General features: G+C 36.5%; 1 protein-coding gene across 2 annotated transcripts; it reads left to right on the top strand.

Annotated features, from left to right (window-relative positions):
* The first annotated feature begins 235 nt into the window (after nt 1-235).
* On the top strand, nt 236-16,540 carry LOC100479023 (NKG2-F type II integral membrane protein). Of its 2 annotated transcripts, XM_034645612.1 has the most exons (6): nt 236-531; nt 933-1,010; nt 1,492-1,545; nt 2,326-2,468; nt 15,939-16,045; nt 16,281-16,540. In XM_034645612.1, the coding sequence occupies exons 1-6, from the start codon at nt 345-347 to the stop codon at nt 16,399-16,401; spliced, it is 690 nt and encodes a 229-aa protein (XP_034501503.1). In that variant the 5' UTR covers nt 236-344; the 3' UTR covers nt 16,402-16,540. The 2 variants fall into 2 exon arrangements, with proteins under 2 accessions (XP_034501503.1, XP_034501505.1); XM_034645614.1 differs by lacking the exon at nt 1,492-1,545.
* Nucleotides 16,541-20,563: the final 4,023 nt, after the last annotated feature.

Below are 20,563 nucleotides of genomic sequence, written 5' to 3'. Positions count from 1 at the left end.
ATGTTTCTGTGGAATCTGACCTTACATTAATAAGAACAATATTATTCATGAATTCTTTTCTTCTTCACTAATTTTTTTGCTTTACATTTTTCCAATCAATAGTATTGTGTCAAACATAGAACATAATTGTAAAAACCACTTATTCTATCATGGAATGCTTCTTTAAAGCTCTAAGGGAATTAGTACCATATTTTACATTGTTCAACTGCAAATGAGTACTCTCACTCACCACACACTCCACCCAGTGCGACTGTCCTAGCAATCTTGTCATTACATACACTATTCATCAAGTCCTTCAGTGCAGTCCCATTCAGCACTGGGCCTGACAATACTCAGCTGCAGAGATGAATAACCAAGGAGTTACCTATGCAGAACTCAGTCAGGCTAAGGACTCAAAAAGACAGCAAAGGAAAGCTAAGGGCACTAAAAGTTCCACTTCGGTAACTGAGCAGGAAATAACCTATGCAGAATTAAATCTTCAAAATGCTTCTCACGATCTTCAAGGGAATGGCAAGAACTACCAGTGGAAAGGTAAAACAAGACACATATAGTATAACTGTTCTCGGGTTTGCACTAGGGATGCAGGGATGTAAGGAATGAGTAGGAAATGATCTCCCACATTTTTCATTTGTGTGTATCAGATCTTGGAGCTGGAGTATGGTTTTGTAATTAAAATCTGAGGACCAACCTTGTTTAAGTGTTGTAATTCATGGTCTTTACCCAATCTCATGGGGTAATATATTTACTGCAACTGTAATGGCATATTCTGAGAGAAGATTATGATGGTAGATACAGGTTTGGGGTCCAAATTTTTATATGTGACTCCCTGTGCATTGTTGGTTTTCTTGTATGTAAGTTTCTTAAATGATTATTTCCATCCATCCTTTCTCAGCATTTTCATTTCTCTTCCAACTATTTATCTTCATGTCCAGGGAAGCTCATTGCTGGGGTCCTGGGAATCATCTGCCTTGTCTTGATGTTCACTGTGGTCGCAATAGCTGTTATTACCTGTAAGTTAGTGTTTGAATGACTACAGGGAATTTTTTCACTTTAATGATCATCATTGCCTTGAAATGTTGCACAATATTATGGAATTGTATTATCTCATTTTAATGCATGTTGCTCTAATGTGGAATGGTTATTTTGAACTTGTCAAAAATAGAAATAACAATAATTATAGAGTACTATAAATATATTCAGATGTCATAACTCAAATGCAAGCTATAGGAGAGAACTTATCTAGATACACAAATTAAATCTTGAGATATACATACTAAAATACTGTAAAAGACTGTGAGGTTTGGTTCTTTACACTTTTGAATTATCTTCCCCCACGTTCATTATTTTATTCAATTTTTATGGGTAAATAAATTTTACTACAGAGTTTTCTCATTCTAAACAATACACCAAACTTCAAACTAAGAAACTCAAATCATAATGATTTATTTAGTTTAATATTAAGTTTTATGAGGATTGCTTTAATTTTTCTAGTTACTGAAGGACCAGTGCAGAACAAAGCATCATTGGAAACAAAGACCCAGAAAGGTAGAACATCATTTTCAAAACTTTGATATGAGGATAATTTATATTTTATGTCTATCTTAAGCTAGACAAAGATGATAATAGATACTGTTGGGGAAAATGAATTAGAAAATTGCAAAATAAATTTTCAGAAATAATGAGTATAGGAGAGCATTACTTCTCATGCAACAGTATGAGGAATACTCATTTAAAATCACCCAAAGTGCTTGGATGGCTCAGCCAGTTAAGTGTCTGTCTCTTGGGTTTGGCTCAAGTTGTGATCTCAGGGTCATGGGATTGAGCCCCATGTCGACTCCATGCTCAGCATGGAGTCTGTTTGAAATTCTCTCTCCTTTTCCCCCTACCCCTCCCATTTCCACACTCTCTCTCTCAAATAAATAAATAGATAAATAAATCTTAAAATAAAATAAAATAGAATAAAAAAATAAAATAAAATAAAAAATAAAAAGTCACCTACCCATTGTTACCAATGGCCTCAAATTTCCTCCTGCTATAACATGATAAGAGATAAATTGTTATACAATTCCAAAAAAGTGGTTTTGTTCAGTGATTCAAAGGACATGTAGAGATGGACATTTTTGTATGTTTGCTTTACATGGGCACCTAAGTTAGGGGTTGAAAGCCTGACTCTTCTGGGAGTGTGTGTGTGTTGTTTTATTTTTGCCAGCTTGTGAGGGTAAATTGGTGTATTTCATACCCATTTTTGTATACATATGCAAGGTGTAAATTTGCAAGTTTTAATATTCAAAGCCTTTTGGATAATATCTCATAATCTTTCCCCAGCATGTCATTGTCCAAAAGCCTGGATTACATATTCCAACAGTTGCTATTACATTAGCACTGAAAGAAAATCATGGCGTGAGAGTTGGTCGTCCTGTGCTTCTAACAGCTCTAAACTGTTCTACATGGATGATGAAGAGGAAATGGTGAGATTTCAAATGTTTCCAGATTTTATTAAAAGCTTATCATTTAATATTATATTTGTAGAATTCATCTATATATTTGTACATATTTCTAGTTTATTTATTTTAAAGTCTGTTACTATTCCATAGTTTGACTCTACGATATTTTATTTATATGTTTATACCTTTAAATGACATTCGATAATTTCCATTGCCCAAAATAACCTTACAATTTTTTTATCACACACCAAGAAAACTAAATATATGATTGTACACATTCATCACAAAATAGTTAGAACCACATAATTACAAATCAGATCATGAACTCTCGAGTTTAGAGCCTCTATTAGCCCTGGCAATTTTAATAATATGAAATATCTTTGCTTATTTTTGGACTTTATATTTATGGAATCATGCAGTGTGCATTATTATGTATGTCTCCTTTCACTTTCATATGGTATTTGTAATCTGTCTATATTGTCGCATTTGTCTATAATTTGTGAGTTTTCATTGCTGCTGTCTTATATGAATATGACATTTTAAAATCCATTCTCAGAAAATTGGTTCCTTTTTAGTATGTGGGTATTATGAATAATTATTTTATGAAAGGCCTTTTCTATATCTTTTTCCACATGTTGTATTTATAATAATTTATAATACGTGACTACATAGTATATAGTATATTATGTTTATGGAAGGTAAATAATGCATTTGTCATAATAAAATACTAATGTATAAATGTAACATTATAATTGTATTTACATATGATTATATTACATTTTCTTCTAAACATGAGTATGAAATTGCACGGTCATAGATATGTGTGTCTTTCAATATATTAAATTATCCTTACATTTCTCTAATGTATTGTGGAAGTACACATTGTACAAAATAGTCAGTCCCTTGATCCAAAACTCGGTAGACTCAGAAAAATTATTACAGTAAGTTCTAGTGGTTATATAACAGTATCATTTTTTTTTTTTAGGCTATGAGTTATTAGGATATTCTCTTCAGTGAGAATGAGAAGGGCTTGAGTGTGTCTCTTACTCATTTCTCCTAGATGGTGGTTTTGTTTTGTTTTGTTTGTCCTTTAGAATTCCTTATCATGTTTTAAATATGAGCACTTTTTGAGTTTATGAGATGAAAGTAGCTGTGTCTTACATTTTTACTCAAATCTTTTAATGATCAGAATCTTAATGTTAACATGGTCCAATATATCACTTGGGTGTCAGTGATTATTTTGAAGCTATTTCAGAAGTTACTCAAAGTTCTTGAATGTAATTTCATATATTACTTTCCAGGACTTATTTTCTTTCTTTCTTTCTTTCTTTCTTTCTTTCTTTCTTTCTTTCTTTCTTTCTTTCTTTCTTTCTCTCTCTTTTTCTTTCCTTCCTTCCTTCCTTCCTTCCTTTCTTTTTCTTTCTTTCTTTCTTTCTTTCTTTCTTTCTTTTTTCTTTTTTCTTTTTTCTTTCTTTCCTTTTCTTTCTTTCCTTTTCTTTCTTTCTTTCTTTCTTTCTTTCTTTCTTTCTTTCTTTCTTTCTGTTTAAACTTAAATTAGGGTTTATGATCCCATTGGAATTTATTTTTGGTGATGTTGTAGTTGTGATGCTGTATTTGTGATGCTGTGAGATAAAAGTGAAGGTTATACTTTTCTACATCATGACCTAATTGATGGGGCATAATTTAAACCAAAGTAGATCTTTTCTTCATAAATAACTTTGGGCATATAAAGTTATATATGTCCATTATATGTTCTAATCTGCTTTATGTTAATAATATAGATATTAGATATCTTTATGTAGATAATTGTAAACACATATGTCAGTCTACACAGTCGGTCACAACCCATGACGCTTTAAGTAAAATGTACAGCTTTACCTTCCTTGATGTCCCTTTACTATGTCTCATTTCTACTATAATTGCCTTAAATATTTCTCTACTTATATTGAGAATCACATGGATGTTATAATTTTGCTTCAACTAATGGTTTTGCTTCAAATATCAATATAGACAACACAAGAGGTTAAGCAAAGTCTATTAGACCTAATGATAGTTTTATTCTTTCTTTTGTTGTCTCTTTCTTCCTGATGATCCAAGATTCCTTCTTATCATTGAATTTTGGTGTAGATAATTCCCTTTAGCAGTTCTTTCAGAGTGGGTCTGGCAGTGACACATTTTCTTAGTTTTCCTTTAATGCAGAGTGTCTTGATTTCCCCTGCATTCCTGAGTGATATTTTTGCTGGATAGTCAATGGTTTTTGATTGGAATAATGTACTTACAGTCTACCTTTTTTTTTTTTTTTTTTTGGCTTTTCTAGCATGCCTTTTTTCCATTATTTTGACTGGAGGGAAAAAAAAAAAAACCAACAATAACATTTTGGGGACTTTTGTCCGTACCCATTGGTGTCCGTAGATTGCACAACAGTCTGGGCTTTAGATTGAAGGATAAATTCTAGGGCGCTCACAGCCATGTCATTCCTTGGGGCTGGAGTGCCCAGTTCCGTCAGTTTTCTCATCACCTGTTTGAATCTTATGTTGTCTTATATATAATGTGCAGGAGTTTTAGCTGTATTTGGTGGAGGGAATAGGGAACAGTATATCCTCTCTATCTAGTGGGGACAAGAATTCTGATATGTAGGTCTTTAATTTGAAACTTCCAGGACTAATAGTATTAAGCATCTTTCCCTGTACTCATTTGCCATCAATATGTGTTTTTTGGTGAAGTATCTTGAAATATTTTGGGTGTATTTTTATTTTTTGTTATTGTATTTGGAGAATTCTTTATGTATCCTGGCAGCAAGTATTTTACTATATGTATGATTTGTAAGTATTTCCTCTCAAGTTTATGACTAGTCTTCCTCTTCTCTTCAAAGAGCAGACATTATCTTAATGAACTACACTTCATCAATTTGTTCTTTTATGGATCATGTTTTGCTGTTCTTTCTAAGAAATCTCTGCCCAACTTTAGGTCAGTTTTTTCTAATACATTTTCTTGAAAGTTTATTATTTATACTTATGCCTCATCAATTCCCATCATTTTTATACATAGTATAAGGTATATATTATTAATTTCATTTGATACTCCATTGTTTCCACATTTGTTGTTAAGACTATACTTTCTCCACTGAATGACTTTGTATCTTTGTTGAAATCTGCATTCCATATATGTTTGGGTATAAACTTTGTGCTGTCTCCTCAGTTTCTTTCTTTCCTTTTTTTTTTAAGACTTTATTTATTTATTCGACAGAGAGAGAGACAGCCAGCGAGAGAGGGAACACAAGCAGGGGGAGTGGGAGAGGAAGAAGTAGGCTCCCAGTGGAGGAGCCCAATAAGGGGATCTATCCCAGAACACTGGGATCACGCCCTGAGCTGAAGGCAGACACTTAATGACTGTGCTACCCAGGCGCCCCCTCCTCACTTTCTTTAATCTTGTATGTATTTTTATGTAAATCTATACTTTAAAAATTGTCCTTTTGTAAACAACAGTAGATTTACAAAGTGTTGTATCTATTCTAGGTCATTGCATGGTTGTTTCCTTTTTATTTCTATCAGTCTAAATGGTTTTTTTTTAATTAAGAATAAAAATTAGTTTTATCAGTTGCCTTCTTCATCAGAGAAATCTCATCATCCGATCTTCTTTACTCTGGTAATGTGGCAGATTAAGTTTAGGGAATTTCACATGTAAATCCAATGTGGTATTGCTTCAATAAAACTACTTATGTCACAATCCACTATTGTTATATGTTGTCAGAATCAGTTTATGATTGCCACTGACATGTAATTTCCTTTTTTTAGTATTCCAAGAAAATGTACACATCACATATTTTATTAGACACTTTCTTCTACCTTATAAGGGTTCCTTTTTGGTTTTTAATTCACATTTCATCTTTCTTTACTCATAAGCTTATAAATATTTTGTCACTGAGTATGAAAAAGCTTTCTAAATTACAAATTAAGTTATATTAGAAGTTAAGACACTTCTGATATTTTTTCTTTTTGTTTTTGTTTCATAAGTTGCACTTGGTAGGATTGTTTTCAACTTTAGGTCTAATTTTAAACATATTTGCATATTTTCATAATATTCTCGTATGGTAATTTTATTGTGGTATGATGTCCACACAGATGGATGCACATGGGATACATTCAAGTGTCACCATCCTGTGAATGAGAAAATGAATTTTGCCAGCACTTCAAAATGCCCCTTTCATGTTCTCACCTCCGTTTACAAACATTTACATAAATGGAATCATACAGTATGCATGTTTTATTTTTGGCATTTTCGGGAGAAGCTAAGCTTGTGCGTTTCATCCATGCGTTGCATGAAGCTGCAAACTGTCCACACTCCTTGCTGTTACGTTGTCTGATTCTATTGCAGTGTATTCATCCATGCTATTGCTAATGCTTTTGGATATCTGGGTATTGATCCATTTGGGGCTACTGTGAGTTATTCTCCTATACATACTTCACCGAGGACCCTCAGCTAAGTATATGTTTATCATTTCTTTCTTCTCTAACTTTAATTGGCTCTTCTCTGCACAGTTTCTTGAGAGGGAAGCTACTCAGTTCATGCATTTTATAACACTCTTCCTTTTGAGTAGAAGTGACAAGGCTACGAATTGTCTCTAAACATTCCTTTAGTTCCACCCTAAAAGTTTTGATATATTCTCAGGTTAGTATCATCCAGTACAAGGTATTTTCACAGATTTCATCTTTGAGCTATATATTTTTCAGAAGTGTATCACTATTCCACGATTGGAAATTTCCCGCATTTCTTTCCACTGTCGCTTCTAATTTATTCCTTTGTCTTCAGAGAATATACTTTGAAGATTTCCATCCTTCAATTATTTGATCCCTATTTATGAGCTAGACCTCTTTCTATATATGTCAGTTATGTCAGGCTGGTTCCTGGTGTTTTAACAGTCTTCCAAGGCCTCCTGCTTTTGTGACTAGCTGTTCTCTCACTTACTGACAGAAGAGCTTTTAAATCTCAAACTATATGCATTGAATTGTTTATTTATCCTCCCAAATATGCCAGTTTCTATTTCATGTGTTTGAGGGTTCTGTTGTCAGGTGAATAATATTTTTATAATTATTCGATTGTCTTCTTATATTGACAGCCTTAACATGTTGAAATGTACTTTTAATTTCTAAGAATATTTCTTGTTTTAACAGCTACTTTGCCTGATGTTAGAATAGCCATTCCTGCTCACTTATGGGGTTACTATTTATTTGTATGGTAGGTTTTTTGCTGTCATTTTACTTTCGCCTTTTTGTGTCTTCGAATCTAAAGCATGTGTATTACGGAAAGCATAATGATGGATCTTACTATTTTTTTTTTTCTTATTCAGGAAGACAATTTCTATCTTTTGATTGGAATATTTACTGAATTAACATGAATGCCATCATTGGGATAGTTGGATTTAGGGCCCAATTTTGCTATTCATTCTATGTTTATGTCGAGTTCTTCTTCCACCTTATATATGTTCCTTATCTGCTATATATGTAGCAGTGACATCACTGAATAATATGGTATTTTTACTTGTAATTGCTTGAAAAAACGCTGTACTGTTTTCCATTGTGGCAGCACCAATTTACATTTCCTCCAAAAGATTTCCTTTTCTTCAGATCCTCATCACTATTCTCTTATGTTTTTGGAAAAGGCAATTCTAACAGGTGCGAGGTGACATTTTATTCTGCTTTTGATTTGCATTTCCCTGATGCTTAGTGATTTTCTTTCTTGTGCCTATTGGCCATTTTTATGTCTTCAGAAAAATGTTGCTCAAGTTCTGTGCCCATTTTCGGAATTGGATTATTTTCTTTGTTTTTATCGCTTTGGTTGAGCTATTTATATATTTTGGATATTGGTCCCTTATCTGATATATGGTTTACAATGTTTCTCCTGTTCTGTACATTGTTCTTCCAAATATTTTTTAACTTTTTTGTTCTTTCCTTTGCTGTGCAAGCTTTCTAGTTTAATGCAGTCCCACTTTTCTGTTTTAGTTTTTCTTGCCTTTCGGTGACTTATCCAAGAAATCATTGCCAAAAACTATGTGAGGGATCTTTTCCTTTTGGTCGCTACCAGTGATTTTATATTTTTATGTTTTTATGTTACTTACTTTTGTCTCTTTTTTTCAGTTTGAAGAATTCCTTTAGCGTTTCCGTAGGACAGGTCTAATAGTTCAAATTTCTTCTGACACGTGGCGTTAACAAACCACCACTGGAGTCATGCTGCTCTCCTCCGACTGTCATTTGGGGCAAGGGTTGAAACTTCGACACATCATCTCCTGGGATGCTGGGAAAGTCTATCTCTTCTTCATTTCTGAATGACGGTTTGATGAGTGAGGTATTCTTGGTTGACAGTTGATTTCCCTTTGGTCACTTTAAAAATATTATCCCACTCTCTCCTGTCTTACCTGTGAGAAGGTCTTGCTGAGAGGACCCTTTTTGGTGTCTGGTACGGTATGCTGACCTCAGAGCCCTCGGAGCAGTATTGGAGCTGTCATGCAGGATCAGGCCCAGATGGAAGCATCATAGCGACTGCGTGTTGGAGCACAGGTTCCCTTGCTGTGGCTGCCGCACTGGGGTCTGGGGTGGAGACATCTGCAGATATTCCACTGAATCTGTACTGGGTCTCAGGTTCTCGCCACCGTGACTCTGTCTGGCAGGGGGGATGTAGCAGTGACACAGGTCCTAGGATGACAATGTTCAGTTGGGACTTGAGGCCACAGGGCAGGGCGAGGTAACAGCGTAGTTGGGTTTGGTGAGACAGTTCCGACTCTGTCCCAAGGGCAGTCACAAGATAGCAGCAGCTTGATCCTGTGGTGGTTTGTTCAAGCCGTGTGTCAGGACCCAGGGAGCTGAGAACGGGGCTCTAGCAGCCTAGCGCACAATGATAGTTCCAGCTGTGACCTGGGAGCTGAAAGTGTGTCTTGGGAGACAGGAGTACAGTACCAGCCATGAGGACTCGGAGCCCTGCTGTGGGACCTAGTATACTGAGCTCAAGGCAGTAGGAGCTTGGCCCTAGCAGTGATGGGTCAGAGCCTTGAGCTGCCATAGGTGGAGGAAAGGGCCCAGGCAGTAACAACCTGGTGTCAGCAATGGCAGTTCAGAGTGCAGGCCTGGGATGGGGTTGGGTTTCAGAGCAGCAGGAGCTCCCTTTACAGTGAAGACCCAGAGTCATGCCCAGAACCTGGTGGGTGGGGCCCCGGGCAGCAGCAGCATGCACCACTAATGGCAGCCAATCCATTTATTAGGACTTGGAGGCCAGACTCAGGACAGCGAGGCTGCCCCAGTGTTGTTGAGACAAAGCCCCAGTCAGGGACCAGGCGTGGGCAAAAACCAGAAGCAACTCTGGTCTTACAAATGGCGAGGTGCTATGGTGCCCAGCCCTAAGAGCAGCAACTGGGGCCCCTGAAAGAAGATCTCCCCCTAGCAACAGCTCCAGCCTCTGGGAGTAGAGGCAGTGGGGAGCTCTCTGGGCTCTCCATCACCTAACGTCAGCACTGGTATGGCACCTCTGTTGCAAAAGCTGCACATGTCCACAGGGGTGAAACTTGCTGGGTTCTCCTGCTCCCCTTATCTCCATGTAATGACTTCACCTGCTGGGATTACTATAGCTGCCAAGTAGCTCTCAGCTGGAGGGTTTTCTGATGCAGGCAAATGCTTTTTTTTTACTTTCTACAGAGCCATCCTGGACTTTTGAGCTCCACCACATTTTTGCTTCCTTTTTTTAAATGTGTTTATTTATTTGTTAGTTTATTTATTTATTTATTTATATCTAGAATTTCCCTGTGCCATTTTAAGCTTGAAGTCCTTTTTTTGTTGCTTTTTGCGGGGTTGATGACCATTGGGACCCCTTCACCCTCCATCTTGCTGATGGCGCTCTTTATACATGTATAATTCACTGATCACCATCTACTTCAAATTATTCTGAATAATTCTGATAAAATATATTAAATTTGCTCTAACATAGATCCTTTTCTTCATTTAACTACTAAAGGTATTCCTCAGCTTTTCAGATGTTTGTATTATGTCCATTTGTTTCTATGAAAGACCTTAGTATCAATTCTTGCTGAACAACAGAATTCTGAAGGGGATTTTTGCTTTTAGGACAAAAGGAGAACAATGAAAATTGTGTTCAGTGCTAGTTTTACTGTTATAGAGGCAGTGCACACCCCAAGCAGTGAGAGTGAGCCTGTCAAGTTCCTTCCTCAGAGACTATATTCAGCATCTCAGAACCAAGCATAGCTTTGAACTGTGTCTTTGAGTGCCTGTATTTCATCTCAGTTTATTTTGTGCGTCTATTAGCAATATGTGTCTTAAAGTGTAAGAAAAATTATTTGAGAAGTTATTTTATAAATCAGGGAATGCTCAGCAATTTTTCCATGTATAATAATGGCAATTGTTTCTTCTATTTACCCCATTTCATCTTTGGAAAAGTTTCATAGAACACTCTACTTGCCAAGATAGATTGGGAAACCTGTACTTCTAACAATGTCGTCCTGAAGCCAGCTAGTACTGGTTTCTGAACACCATCGTGCATGTCTTTTCCTATACTGAATTCATGACTTCACATTGGTGAATTGAAATGAAGCATTCATGGCGAATTTGCACCACAAAAATTAACGAATGATAAAAAAAAAATTTAAAAAAAAAAGGTATATTGTATATAGACCCAACCGTGGAGAGATAAAATGATGTCTTTAAATGATCTTCTCGTTAAAGCAATTAAGATTTACAGACATAGTTATCATTTCTGCAGATCTTTATTCCTTCTTGGGAATTAATGTTACCATCTAGCATCATTTCCTTTTAATCTGAAGAATATTTTTGGAGGGCAGGTCTACTAAGTAGAAATTCTTTTAGGTTTTGTGTTTGTTGTGGGGTCTTTATGCACCCTCTGTTTTGCTGAATTTAAAATGGACTTTGGGAAACAAACTGAGGGCTTCAGAGGGGAGGAGGAATGGGATAAGCTGGTGAAGGGTATTAAGGAGGGCACGTATTGCATGGTGCACTGGGTGTTATAGGCAAGTAATGAATCACGGAACGTTACATCAAAAACTAGGGATGTACTGTATGGTGACTAACATAATATAATAAAAAATTATTATTAAAAAAAGCAATAAAATTCTTATTCGACAAGTCTTTTTGCATTATTTTATTATGTTTTGAGTTTTTGTGTGGGGGTGGTAGGTTGGTTGTTTTGTCTTGTTTTGTTTTTGTTTTTCCCATACTTTCAGCTCTGAATTAGACCAGCCATCTTTTTCTTTTTTTTTTAAGTATTTTTTGTTGAGAACTCATCTATTAATCATACTGTTACTTTCCTAAATGTAATGAGTAGTTTTTCTCTTGCTACTCTGAAGATCACCTCTCTTTGTTTGATTACCTTTTAAGTTGTGGTAAGCTGTGGTTCCTTCTCAGGGTTTTTTTTTTTCTTCACTTTCCCCTCCATTTATCTCTTTTGTTCTTTAATTTCACATATGAATGAAAACAGGTGGTGTTTGTCTTTCTATGATTGACTTTTTCAATTAGCATAATGTACTCTAGCTCCATCCAAGTTGTTGCAAATGGTAAGATTTCATTCTTTTTGATGGCTGAGCAATATTCCTTTGTATAGGTATGTATAATATACCACATCTTCTTTATCCATTCATCGTTCAATGGACATTTGGGCTCTTTCCATAATGTGGTTATTATGAACTATATCATGCATCTTAACCAACTTTAAGCATACAGTTGAGGAGGGCTAAGTATATTCACATTGTTGCTTAACAGACCTTTAGAACTTTCACCTTGTAAGGCTCAAACCCCATACTCATTGAAGAATAATTCCCCTTCTCCACTATCCTCCCAAGCCTTAGCAGTCACCCTTCTACTTTCTGTTTTGTCAGTTTGACTACTCCAGATACTTCATATAAGAGGGGCCATATGCTTTTCTTTCCATGTGAGTGTAACTGGCGTATTTCAATTAATACAATGCACTGGAGTTTCAGTTATGTTGCCGTATGTGATAAGAGTTCCTTCGCTTTAAAAAATATATACTTATTCATTAAGACAGAGAGACAGAAAGCACAGGAAAGAGAGCAAGCAGGAGTGGGGCAGGGGTGGGGAGGGCAGAGGGAGAGGGAGAAGCAGTCTCTCCCCTCTAGAGTCTGACACAATGCAGAGCTCGACCCCAGGACTCCAGGACCATGACCTGAGGAAAGGCAAACACTTAACTGACTGGGCCACCCAGGTGCCCGGCAGTTTCTTCCATTTTAAAAATGAATAATATTACATTGTCATGTATATACTATGCTTTCCTGATCTATTCATGTATCAGTGGACATGTGGGCTGCTTCTGCCCCTTGATTCCTGTGAATAATGCTGCAGCAAGCATGGGCGTACGGATAATCTCTTTGGGATCCTGCTTGCAATTCTTTTAGATATTTTCCTACATGGGGGATTGTTGATTCATATGGTAATTCTATTTTTAATTTCTTGAAGCAACTCCATACTCTTCTTCATAATGGCTAACCAATTTATATTTCCAACAACAGTGCACAGGGTTCCTCTTTGTCCACCTCCTCACCAACACTTTTCTTCTTTTTCTTTTTTTTTTTTTTTAATAGTATCCATCCTAATGAATGAGGTGATGACTCATTGAAGTTTTGATTTGCAATTCTCTGGTAATTCATGATATGGAGAGTATTTTCATATGCGTTTTGACTATTTGTATATTTTCTTCGGAAAAATGGCTATTCAATTCATTTGCCCATTTTTTAAAATTAGGTTATTTGTTTTTTGTTGCTGTTGTTATTGGCTTAATAGGAATCTTCATATATTTTGGATATGAATCCCCTTTTTGATATATGATTAGCAATCATTTTTTTCCCACTGTCTTTTCATTCTTTTCAACATGCCCTTTGATGCACAGAAATGTTTTTAGTTTGATGTAGCCCATTTGTCTACAATGACTTTTCTTCTTGGTCTGTGTTTTTGGTGGCGTGCCCAAGAAATCATTACCAAATGCAATGCTGTTTCCATTCAAGGAATTTTATAGTTTTACGACATCTTGTTTAGGTCTTTGGTCCGTTTTGAGTTAACTTTAGTATGTGGTATAAATGCAAGCATCCAATTTTGTTCTCTTGCATGTAAACAGTCAGTTTTTTACCCTTTGTGAAAGCCAGTTTCCCAACACCATTTGTGAGAGATACTTTCCCTTCCCTCCTGAATGGTCTTGGCACCCTCACCAAAAATGATTAGACTGAATCTACGTTGGTTTGTGTTTGGATATATTTTTAAGTTATTCTTTGCATGGGGTATTTAGGGCCTGGGGCTTCTTATTCCTTTGTCTTACCGATGTTACCTCCTCCAATCTGAACTAGTATGCAGAGCGTGCATGGATTCTGTGGTAGGTAATGTGGTCTAAGGCTGCTGGAGATGAAGTTATATCACCCATTCCATGATTTTCACCCTGACTTGAGTGCCCTCAGGATCCACCCTGTTCCCTCAGGGGTATTTCTTTGTGTTCACATGAGTTCTTCAGTCATTTCATTATGCATTGAGTTGTGGAATTCTATGTGCTAATTCTATTATTAGTTTGCTGAGCCTCTGGGGTCCATAAATACTGTTTAAATGAAATTTAAGAAATTTATTCATTGAGGTTTATAATTGTTTTTCTGGGGTTTTGTTGGTTTGTTTCTCTGTTTTTGTCTTTGGGTTTTTTTTTCCCCTGCTTCTCTTGTCCTTCTCAGATTGTGTTTAGACCTATGCTGGTTTTCCTGATACTGCTTTGAAGATTTCTGAACTGTGTCAATTTTTCTGCTTTGTCTTTCTCATTCTATGAGATGAATAAATTCTATTATTCCTTCCTCAATTTCATCATTTTTTTCTACCTGGAGAGGCAACTGAGTGAATGTTCATTTAGATATCTAATGATAAACTAAGAATTTCTCTGTGGCTTATTCATATAGTTTTATTTCTCTATTGATATTCCCTACTTGCTATATTGCTGCCATTATATGTTCATTTAATTATCTGAACTGTTTTTTCTTTTCTTTATTATGAACTGTTTTCTTTATAATTTCCATATACTTATTTTTTTTAAGATTTTACTTATTTATTTCATACATAGAGAGCCAGAGAGCACAAGCATGAGCAGCGAAGAGGGGCAGAGGGAGAAAACAGACTCCCCGCTGAGCAGAGAGCCTAATGTGGGGCTTAATGCCAGGACCCTGGGATCATGACCTGAGACAAAGGCAGATGCTTAGCCAATGGAGCCACCCAGGCACCCCATAAAATTTCCGTATATTATAAACAGTACTCTAAAATACTGTATGGTGACTAACATAATATAAAAAAAAATATTGTTAAATTAAAAAATACTTTTTTTCTAATAAATGTAACATCTTATCCCAGTAGAAGTCTACTTTGACCTATACTTTCCCTTAGTATAGTAGACATTTGCCAGTTTACTTTCATTTTTTCCATCTTTTAGGTAGATATTTTTGATGATATAGTTTGTCAACATGCATTTATATTTTTTGTAAGTTGCATACACTTTATTGCTGGATTTCTCCCCTCTGATCCAGCTGCTGATATTTTGTTCAGGGTTTCCAAATTTTTATTCTTTATTTTTATTTTTCAGTCTCCATTCCTAGGGATTACCCTTGTGATTTTGTACTGTAGATGTCACCCACAAGTTTTTTAAAAGACTGCGTTCAAAGACTGCAAGTCAGTAGGGTTTCCAACCTCTGTCCTGTGATGTGCCTGTGTGTGTGTGTTGTGGGGGGGGGAGTGCTCTGAACTTGAATACCGGTTCTCAAGCCTCCTTCTGCTTTTACTTTCTACTGGGTGCATCTTGGTATCTCCCTGTGCGCATATTTTTTCCCATCACTCAAAAGTGTGTAGAGAACTCAGGTCAACTCTTCTGTTGTACTCTCACTAACAATATCTTCCCATTATATTTATGGGGGTCACAGTGCTTGACACAAGGACCACAACCTCTGACTAGTAAACATATGGGTTTTCCTCATTCATTATCAAGCAAAATCATCACTTTGGGCAAAAAATCAATGGGCTATTTCACTCCCTTCTCCACTGCTAATCAAGTCTCCTCTGTAGCACCAGCATCATTGCTTTTTGTAGCTTCTCCAGATTGTGGAGGTACAAGCTTCTGGATCTCGGAGCTAAGGTGGACAGGTGGGGAGCAGTGCTGGGCAAGAAGACTACAGATGTGTTTCTTCTTACTTGAATCTCTAGGAATTTTTTTATGATAGCTATTTCACAAATTAATATTAACTTTTGATCAATTTTTAAAACTCTGAAATTGTTACCTTTGTCAGTTTGTCTTCCTGACTTCCTTCTACTCAGATGTTTGGATAACATGTCCAAGGGTTAACATTACATTAAAATTTGAAAGATTCTATAAAGTAAGAAAGAATTAACTGTTTGTTACACAAATTCAAATAAGAGCTTTTACTTGTCTTCTAAAAAAAAACGTGCTTTCTCACAGTGTTTGTTTGGCCTCTTCATTCGTTCTTCATGGATTAGTAGAGTCTCCCAGAACATCAGTATTCATTCTTCTCTGTGTCCAAAAAGCTCAGCCTTCTTTTCTAAACCGTAAGTTTCTTAACAACTTTTGTATTTTATGCCTTAAAAGGACTAATCTTACAAAGAATAAGTGCAATATGTGAACAATTCTGTAACACAATATTAAAGTATTTCCACAGAAAAAACGATATGGGAAATATTCAGATTTATATGTACAACTATTAGTCTAAATAAACTGTTTATTCTTCAAAGTGTTGTGATTTATATTTTTAAGAGTAATGAGATATAATTCTCTATATTTCAGGCCGCCAGTTTCTTCAGAGAGTGGCAAGATTTGTTCATATTTCAACTTTGACTCAAACAGAAGTTCTTTTGAAAATTGCTCAGAATTAAAAATATATGTTTGTAAGCACCGGGCACTTTAGTTACCTAATTTTGGTATAACGGTATCTCACCATCTATAAAGAATATAGCTCTCATTTCTTCAAAAGCATACGATTATTTTCCAGGTATTTTTCAGATACTCTTTGTAGAACAATTCTAGGTTCATAACAAAAATTATCAATAAATTACACATTATAACATCTACTGTTGCTACTGTAGTCTTCATTAAGGTGATGAATCCACTTATATTTCCAAATGAATTGATTTCTCCTTGCCCTGGAAGTGTCTGCAAGTAAGGGTTGAACAACCCAGGGAGGCAAGGTTATCCATCAGAATTGACTCAGGAGACAGAAACCAGGGGGATTTTGATGTAAACAATTATTATCGATTTGTAACAGAAAGCCTACTAAGAGGAAAGGTTACTAAAATAAAGAAAATCATGAAGAATTTCTTAGGGTTGAAGGAGAGTACCCAAAGGAGAGTCACTGGGAAGCCATGTCTTCTCTCTGAAGATAGGATTTAGATGACATTGAAGACAATGGGGCTACACCCGGCTTCATGGCAGACATGCTCATTGCTCCACAGTCCACAGGCTGAACTTGGTGAGCGGGAATCTCAGGCTGTGACTGGCAGCCAGGAAGAAGCCCTGTTAGGAGGCACAGAGCGGAGGGCTGGAAGTTGTGACCGGGACTGGCCACAAAAACTTGCTGGAGCCTGAATACACAGGACTTCCTGCATGCATGCAGCTGGCAACCAAGCCATAGTGGCCAAACACCTTGAAAACACCATGAAACCAGGAAGAAGAGCGCTTTCTGCTGCAGTGTCTCTCCACTGCCTTTTACCAACAAAACTCAACCTCATGTGAGCTGACAAGGAAAAGAAGTTCATAGGCTCTAGCTCCACTGTCTGAGAACAGGGCACAGAGGGATGGGTAGATTTAGAGCTAAGAGTACTACATTGTTAACAGGCACTTAGGGTTATCATGCAACAACCACAGGTTCGCTGTGTAGGAGCCTTTAACCTCTATTCCACCTCCTCAGAGAGAGGAATGAACAGGTATTTCTGAGTGACTGGTAGTACAGCACTATCAAAATTAGGTTCATTTAATGATTGGGTTCTTCTCAATCATTAATAAACAGTGTCCTTCAATACTTTTTCTGGTGTGTTCTTTTCCTTACGTGGACTTCAGATATTTAACAGACATCTTGTTTTATTAAATTTCCGAAGTCCCCACTTCCGTAACCCTTACCCAGGCTAGAAAATGCTTTGATGTAAAAAGTAAAAGGTTAAATATTGAAAAAACAAGAAGAAAAATTAAAGATTTTATGTGGGTCAAACACCTTGTTACTGCCGGAATTCAGGACAAACTCTGGTAATTTGATAATGACGCAGATATTCTACCCTTGTTCAATTACAAGAGGGAGATTGATTGAACACAATTATTACTTGCAAAATAAATTCATATTTCATATACATTTATCTCTTTAATATAGACATATTATATTTTACACATATTATTTTTAAAGATTATTTATTTATTTATTTATTTGGCAGAGAGAGAGAGAGAGCACAAGCAGGGGGAGCATTAGTCAGAGGTAAAGGAAGAAGCAGGCTCTCCACTGACCAGAGACCAGACTTGGGGGGGCGGGGGTGCTCAATCCCAGGACCCTGGGATCATGACCTTAGCCTAAGGCAGTTACTTAACAGACTGAGCCACCCAAGCACCCCTACATATATTCTTTATACTCTCTGTACTGATTCCTTATACTCCCATGGAGAAATTATATGACTATTCTAAATCAAATTCTTATAATACGTAAATGGTAGCTGTAACTAATTGCTGAAGTTATGCTACAAACAACCCAAGATTGCACTACATTGAAAAATAAGCTTTTACTTCTCATTCACCAGTTTGTGCTTTAGCTGGCTGGGTTTAATTGAGCGAGGTTGACATGCATGGGCTGTTTCCAGATTACAGATTCAGCTCAGATCTTTACAATATATTTTATTCTTAGAAGACCAGGCTACCTGGTATATGATGTTTTATAGCAAAGACTAGCAGCTAGGTGAAATGTGCTTCTTAATGCCTGGACTCTGAACTCATAAGCTGTCACATTCCCACTTACATTATATTGTGAAAACAAGTCTCATGGCTGAACTCATCATTGATTTTCTGCAAGGTGTTCTCCTTTCAAAGTGGTCAGACAGTAGAAATGTAGTTTGATTGAACAGCAACCTAATTTACCACAATAGCTATAGGAATATTTTTCTCATTATGTTTCATGAAATACAAAAGTTTGTAAAAGAAAAATATTGGGAAATAGGTGGAAAATTTAGTGTTTTCTTAACTTCCGATCTAGTTTTTGTTTCCTCTATTTCAAAATTTTTGTAGTTTTGTATAACGTTAAACATCATCCTACAGATGCTTGCACCAGTGTCCTTGATCAATTTATAAACGGGAATGAGCAGGGGTAAAGTTTAAGGACATTGGCAATGAAACCAGGCCTCTTCAGTGTAATTTCTAAATGCACACGCTAGGCTTGTGAGTCAGTTACATGACTGCTCTAGGTCACTGTCCTGTCCTGGAAAATATGATAGATCTAGTACCTTATTCACAGAGTTACTTGAAGATTATTTGAACAGTACCTTTGGCACACAAGTATTTACTAGATTTCATCTGTTTTGACTTAAGAGCTTGATGCTTCATTTCCATCACCTGTGTCATGATAACCATAACTGTAGCCACCTCATAGGGCTGATCTAAGGAATCAATAATTTAATGCCTGAAGATTCTTAAAATACAGCCTGAACACATGATGTTCTTGCTATACATGACATCGTCATATTTTGTTTTTTCTAAATATTTGATAAAGACTGATTTCCAAGAAAACTGAAGCTCTGAAACTGTCTTCTTCCTTCCATCCACACAATCTGCATTGTTAACAATACATTAGTTTAACTGCACCTCAGAAATAGAAACTGACTTAACCACTTCCATCATATACATCAAAGATATCAGCATTTTATTTCTATTTTTTTCTATCTTTAGCAGCTTTTATTACTTTCTTTTCAGTTCCTCTGCCATTCTTTTTTGTGTAATTATTTTTCAGTTTCTTCTTCTTTAATATCATTAAATTCAATTAACCTATAGTGTATTATTAGTTTCAGAGGTGGAGCTCAGTGATTCATAGTCTTATATAATACCTACTGCTCTTTACATCACATGCCTCCCTTAATGCCCGTTACCCAGTTACTCCATCTCCCCAAACCCCTCCCTTCCATTAACACTCAGATTGTTTCCTATGGTTAAGAGTCTCCTATAGATTGTCTCCCTCTCTGATTTCATCTTGTTTTATTTTTCCCTCCCTTCCCCTACAAACCTTTGTTTTGTTTCTTAAATTCCACATGAGTTAGATCATATGGTAATTGCCTTCTCTGACTGACTTATTTCACTTAGCATAATACCTTCTAGTTCCACCCATGTTGTTGCAAAAGGCAAGATTTCATTTTTTGATGGCTGAGTAATATTCCATTGTATAATATACACCACATATTCTTTATCCATTCATCTATCAATGGACATCTGGGCTCTTTCCATAGTTTGGCTATTCTGGACATTGCTGCTATAAACATTGGGGTGCAGGTGCCCCTTCAGATCACTACATTTGTAACTTTGGGGTAAATAGCCAGTAGTGTAATTTCTAAGTCATACAGTGGCTCTATTCTCAACTTTTTGAGCAACCTCCATACTGTATTCCAGAGTGGTTGCAAAAGCTTGCAATTCTTTTTTTTTTTTCAAAGATTTTATTTATTTATTTGACAGAGATAGAGACAGCCAGGGAGAGAGGGGACACAAGAAGGGGGAGTGGGAGAGGAAGAAGCAGGCTCATAGCAGAGGAGCCTGATGTGGGGCTCGATCCCAGAACGCCGGGATCACACCCTGAGCCGAAGGCAGACGCTTAACCGCTCTGCCACCCAGGCACCTCCAAAAGCTTGCAATTCTGCCAGCACTTTAAGAGGGTTTCCCTTTCTTTGCATGCTTACCAACCAAAAGCTTGCAATTCTGCCAGCACTTTAAGAGGGTTTCCCTTTCTTTGCATGCTTACCAACTTCTGGCGTTTCCGGACTTGTCAATTTTAGCCATTCTGACTGGGGTGAGATGGGATCTCATTGTGGTTTTTTTTTTTTTTTTTTTTTTTTTCT

The sequence above is a fragment of the Ailuropoda melanoleuca genome, chromosome 16, assembly GCF_002007445.2.
Source record: "Ailuropoda melanoleuca isolate Jingjing chromosome 16, ASM200744v2, whole genome shotgun sequence".
In the NCBI taxonomy this organism is placed as follows: Eukaryota; Metazoa; Chordata; class Mammalia; order Carnivora; family Ursidae; genus Ailuropoda; species Ailuropoda melanoleuca.
This window is presented reverse-complemented; position numbering and strand designations above follow the sequence as displayed.

Coding starts and splice junctions, on each gene's coding strand:
- LOC100479023 (XM_034645612.1), top strand. CDS start 345: ATGAATAACCAAGGAGTTACCTATGCAGAACTCAGTCAGGCTAAGGAC. Junction 1,011..1,491: donor CGCAATAGCTGTTATTACCT/GTAAGTTAGTGT, acceptor TAATTTTTCTAG/TTACTGAAGGACCAGTGCAG. Junction 1,546..2,325: donor GGAAACAAAGACCCAGAAAG/GTAGAACATCAT, acceptor ATCTTTCCCCAG/CATGTCATTGTCCAAAAGCC.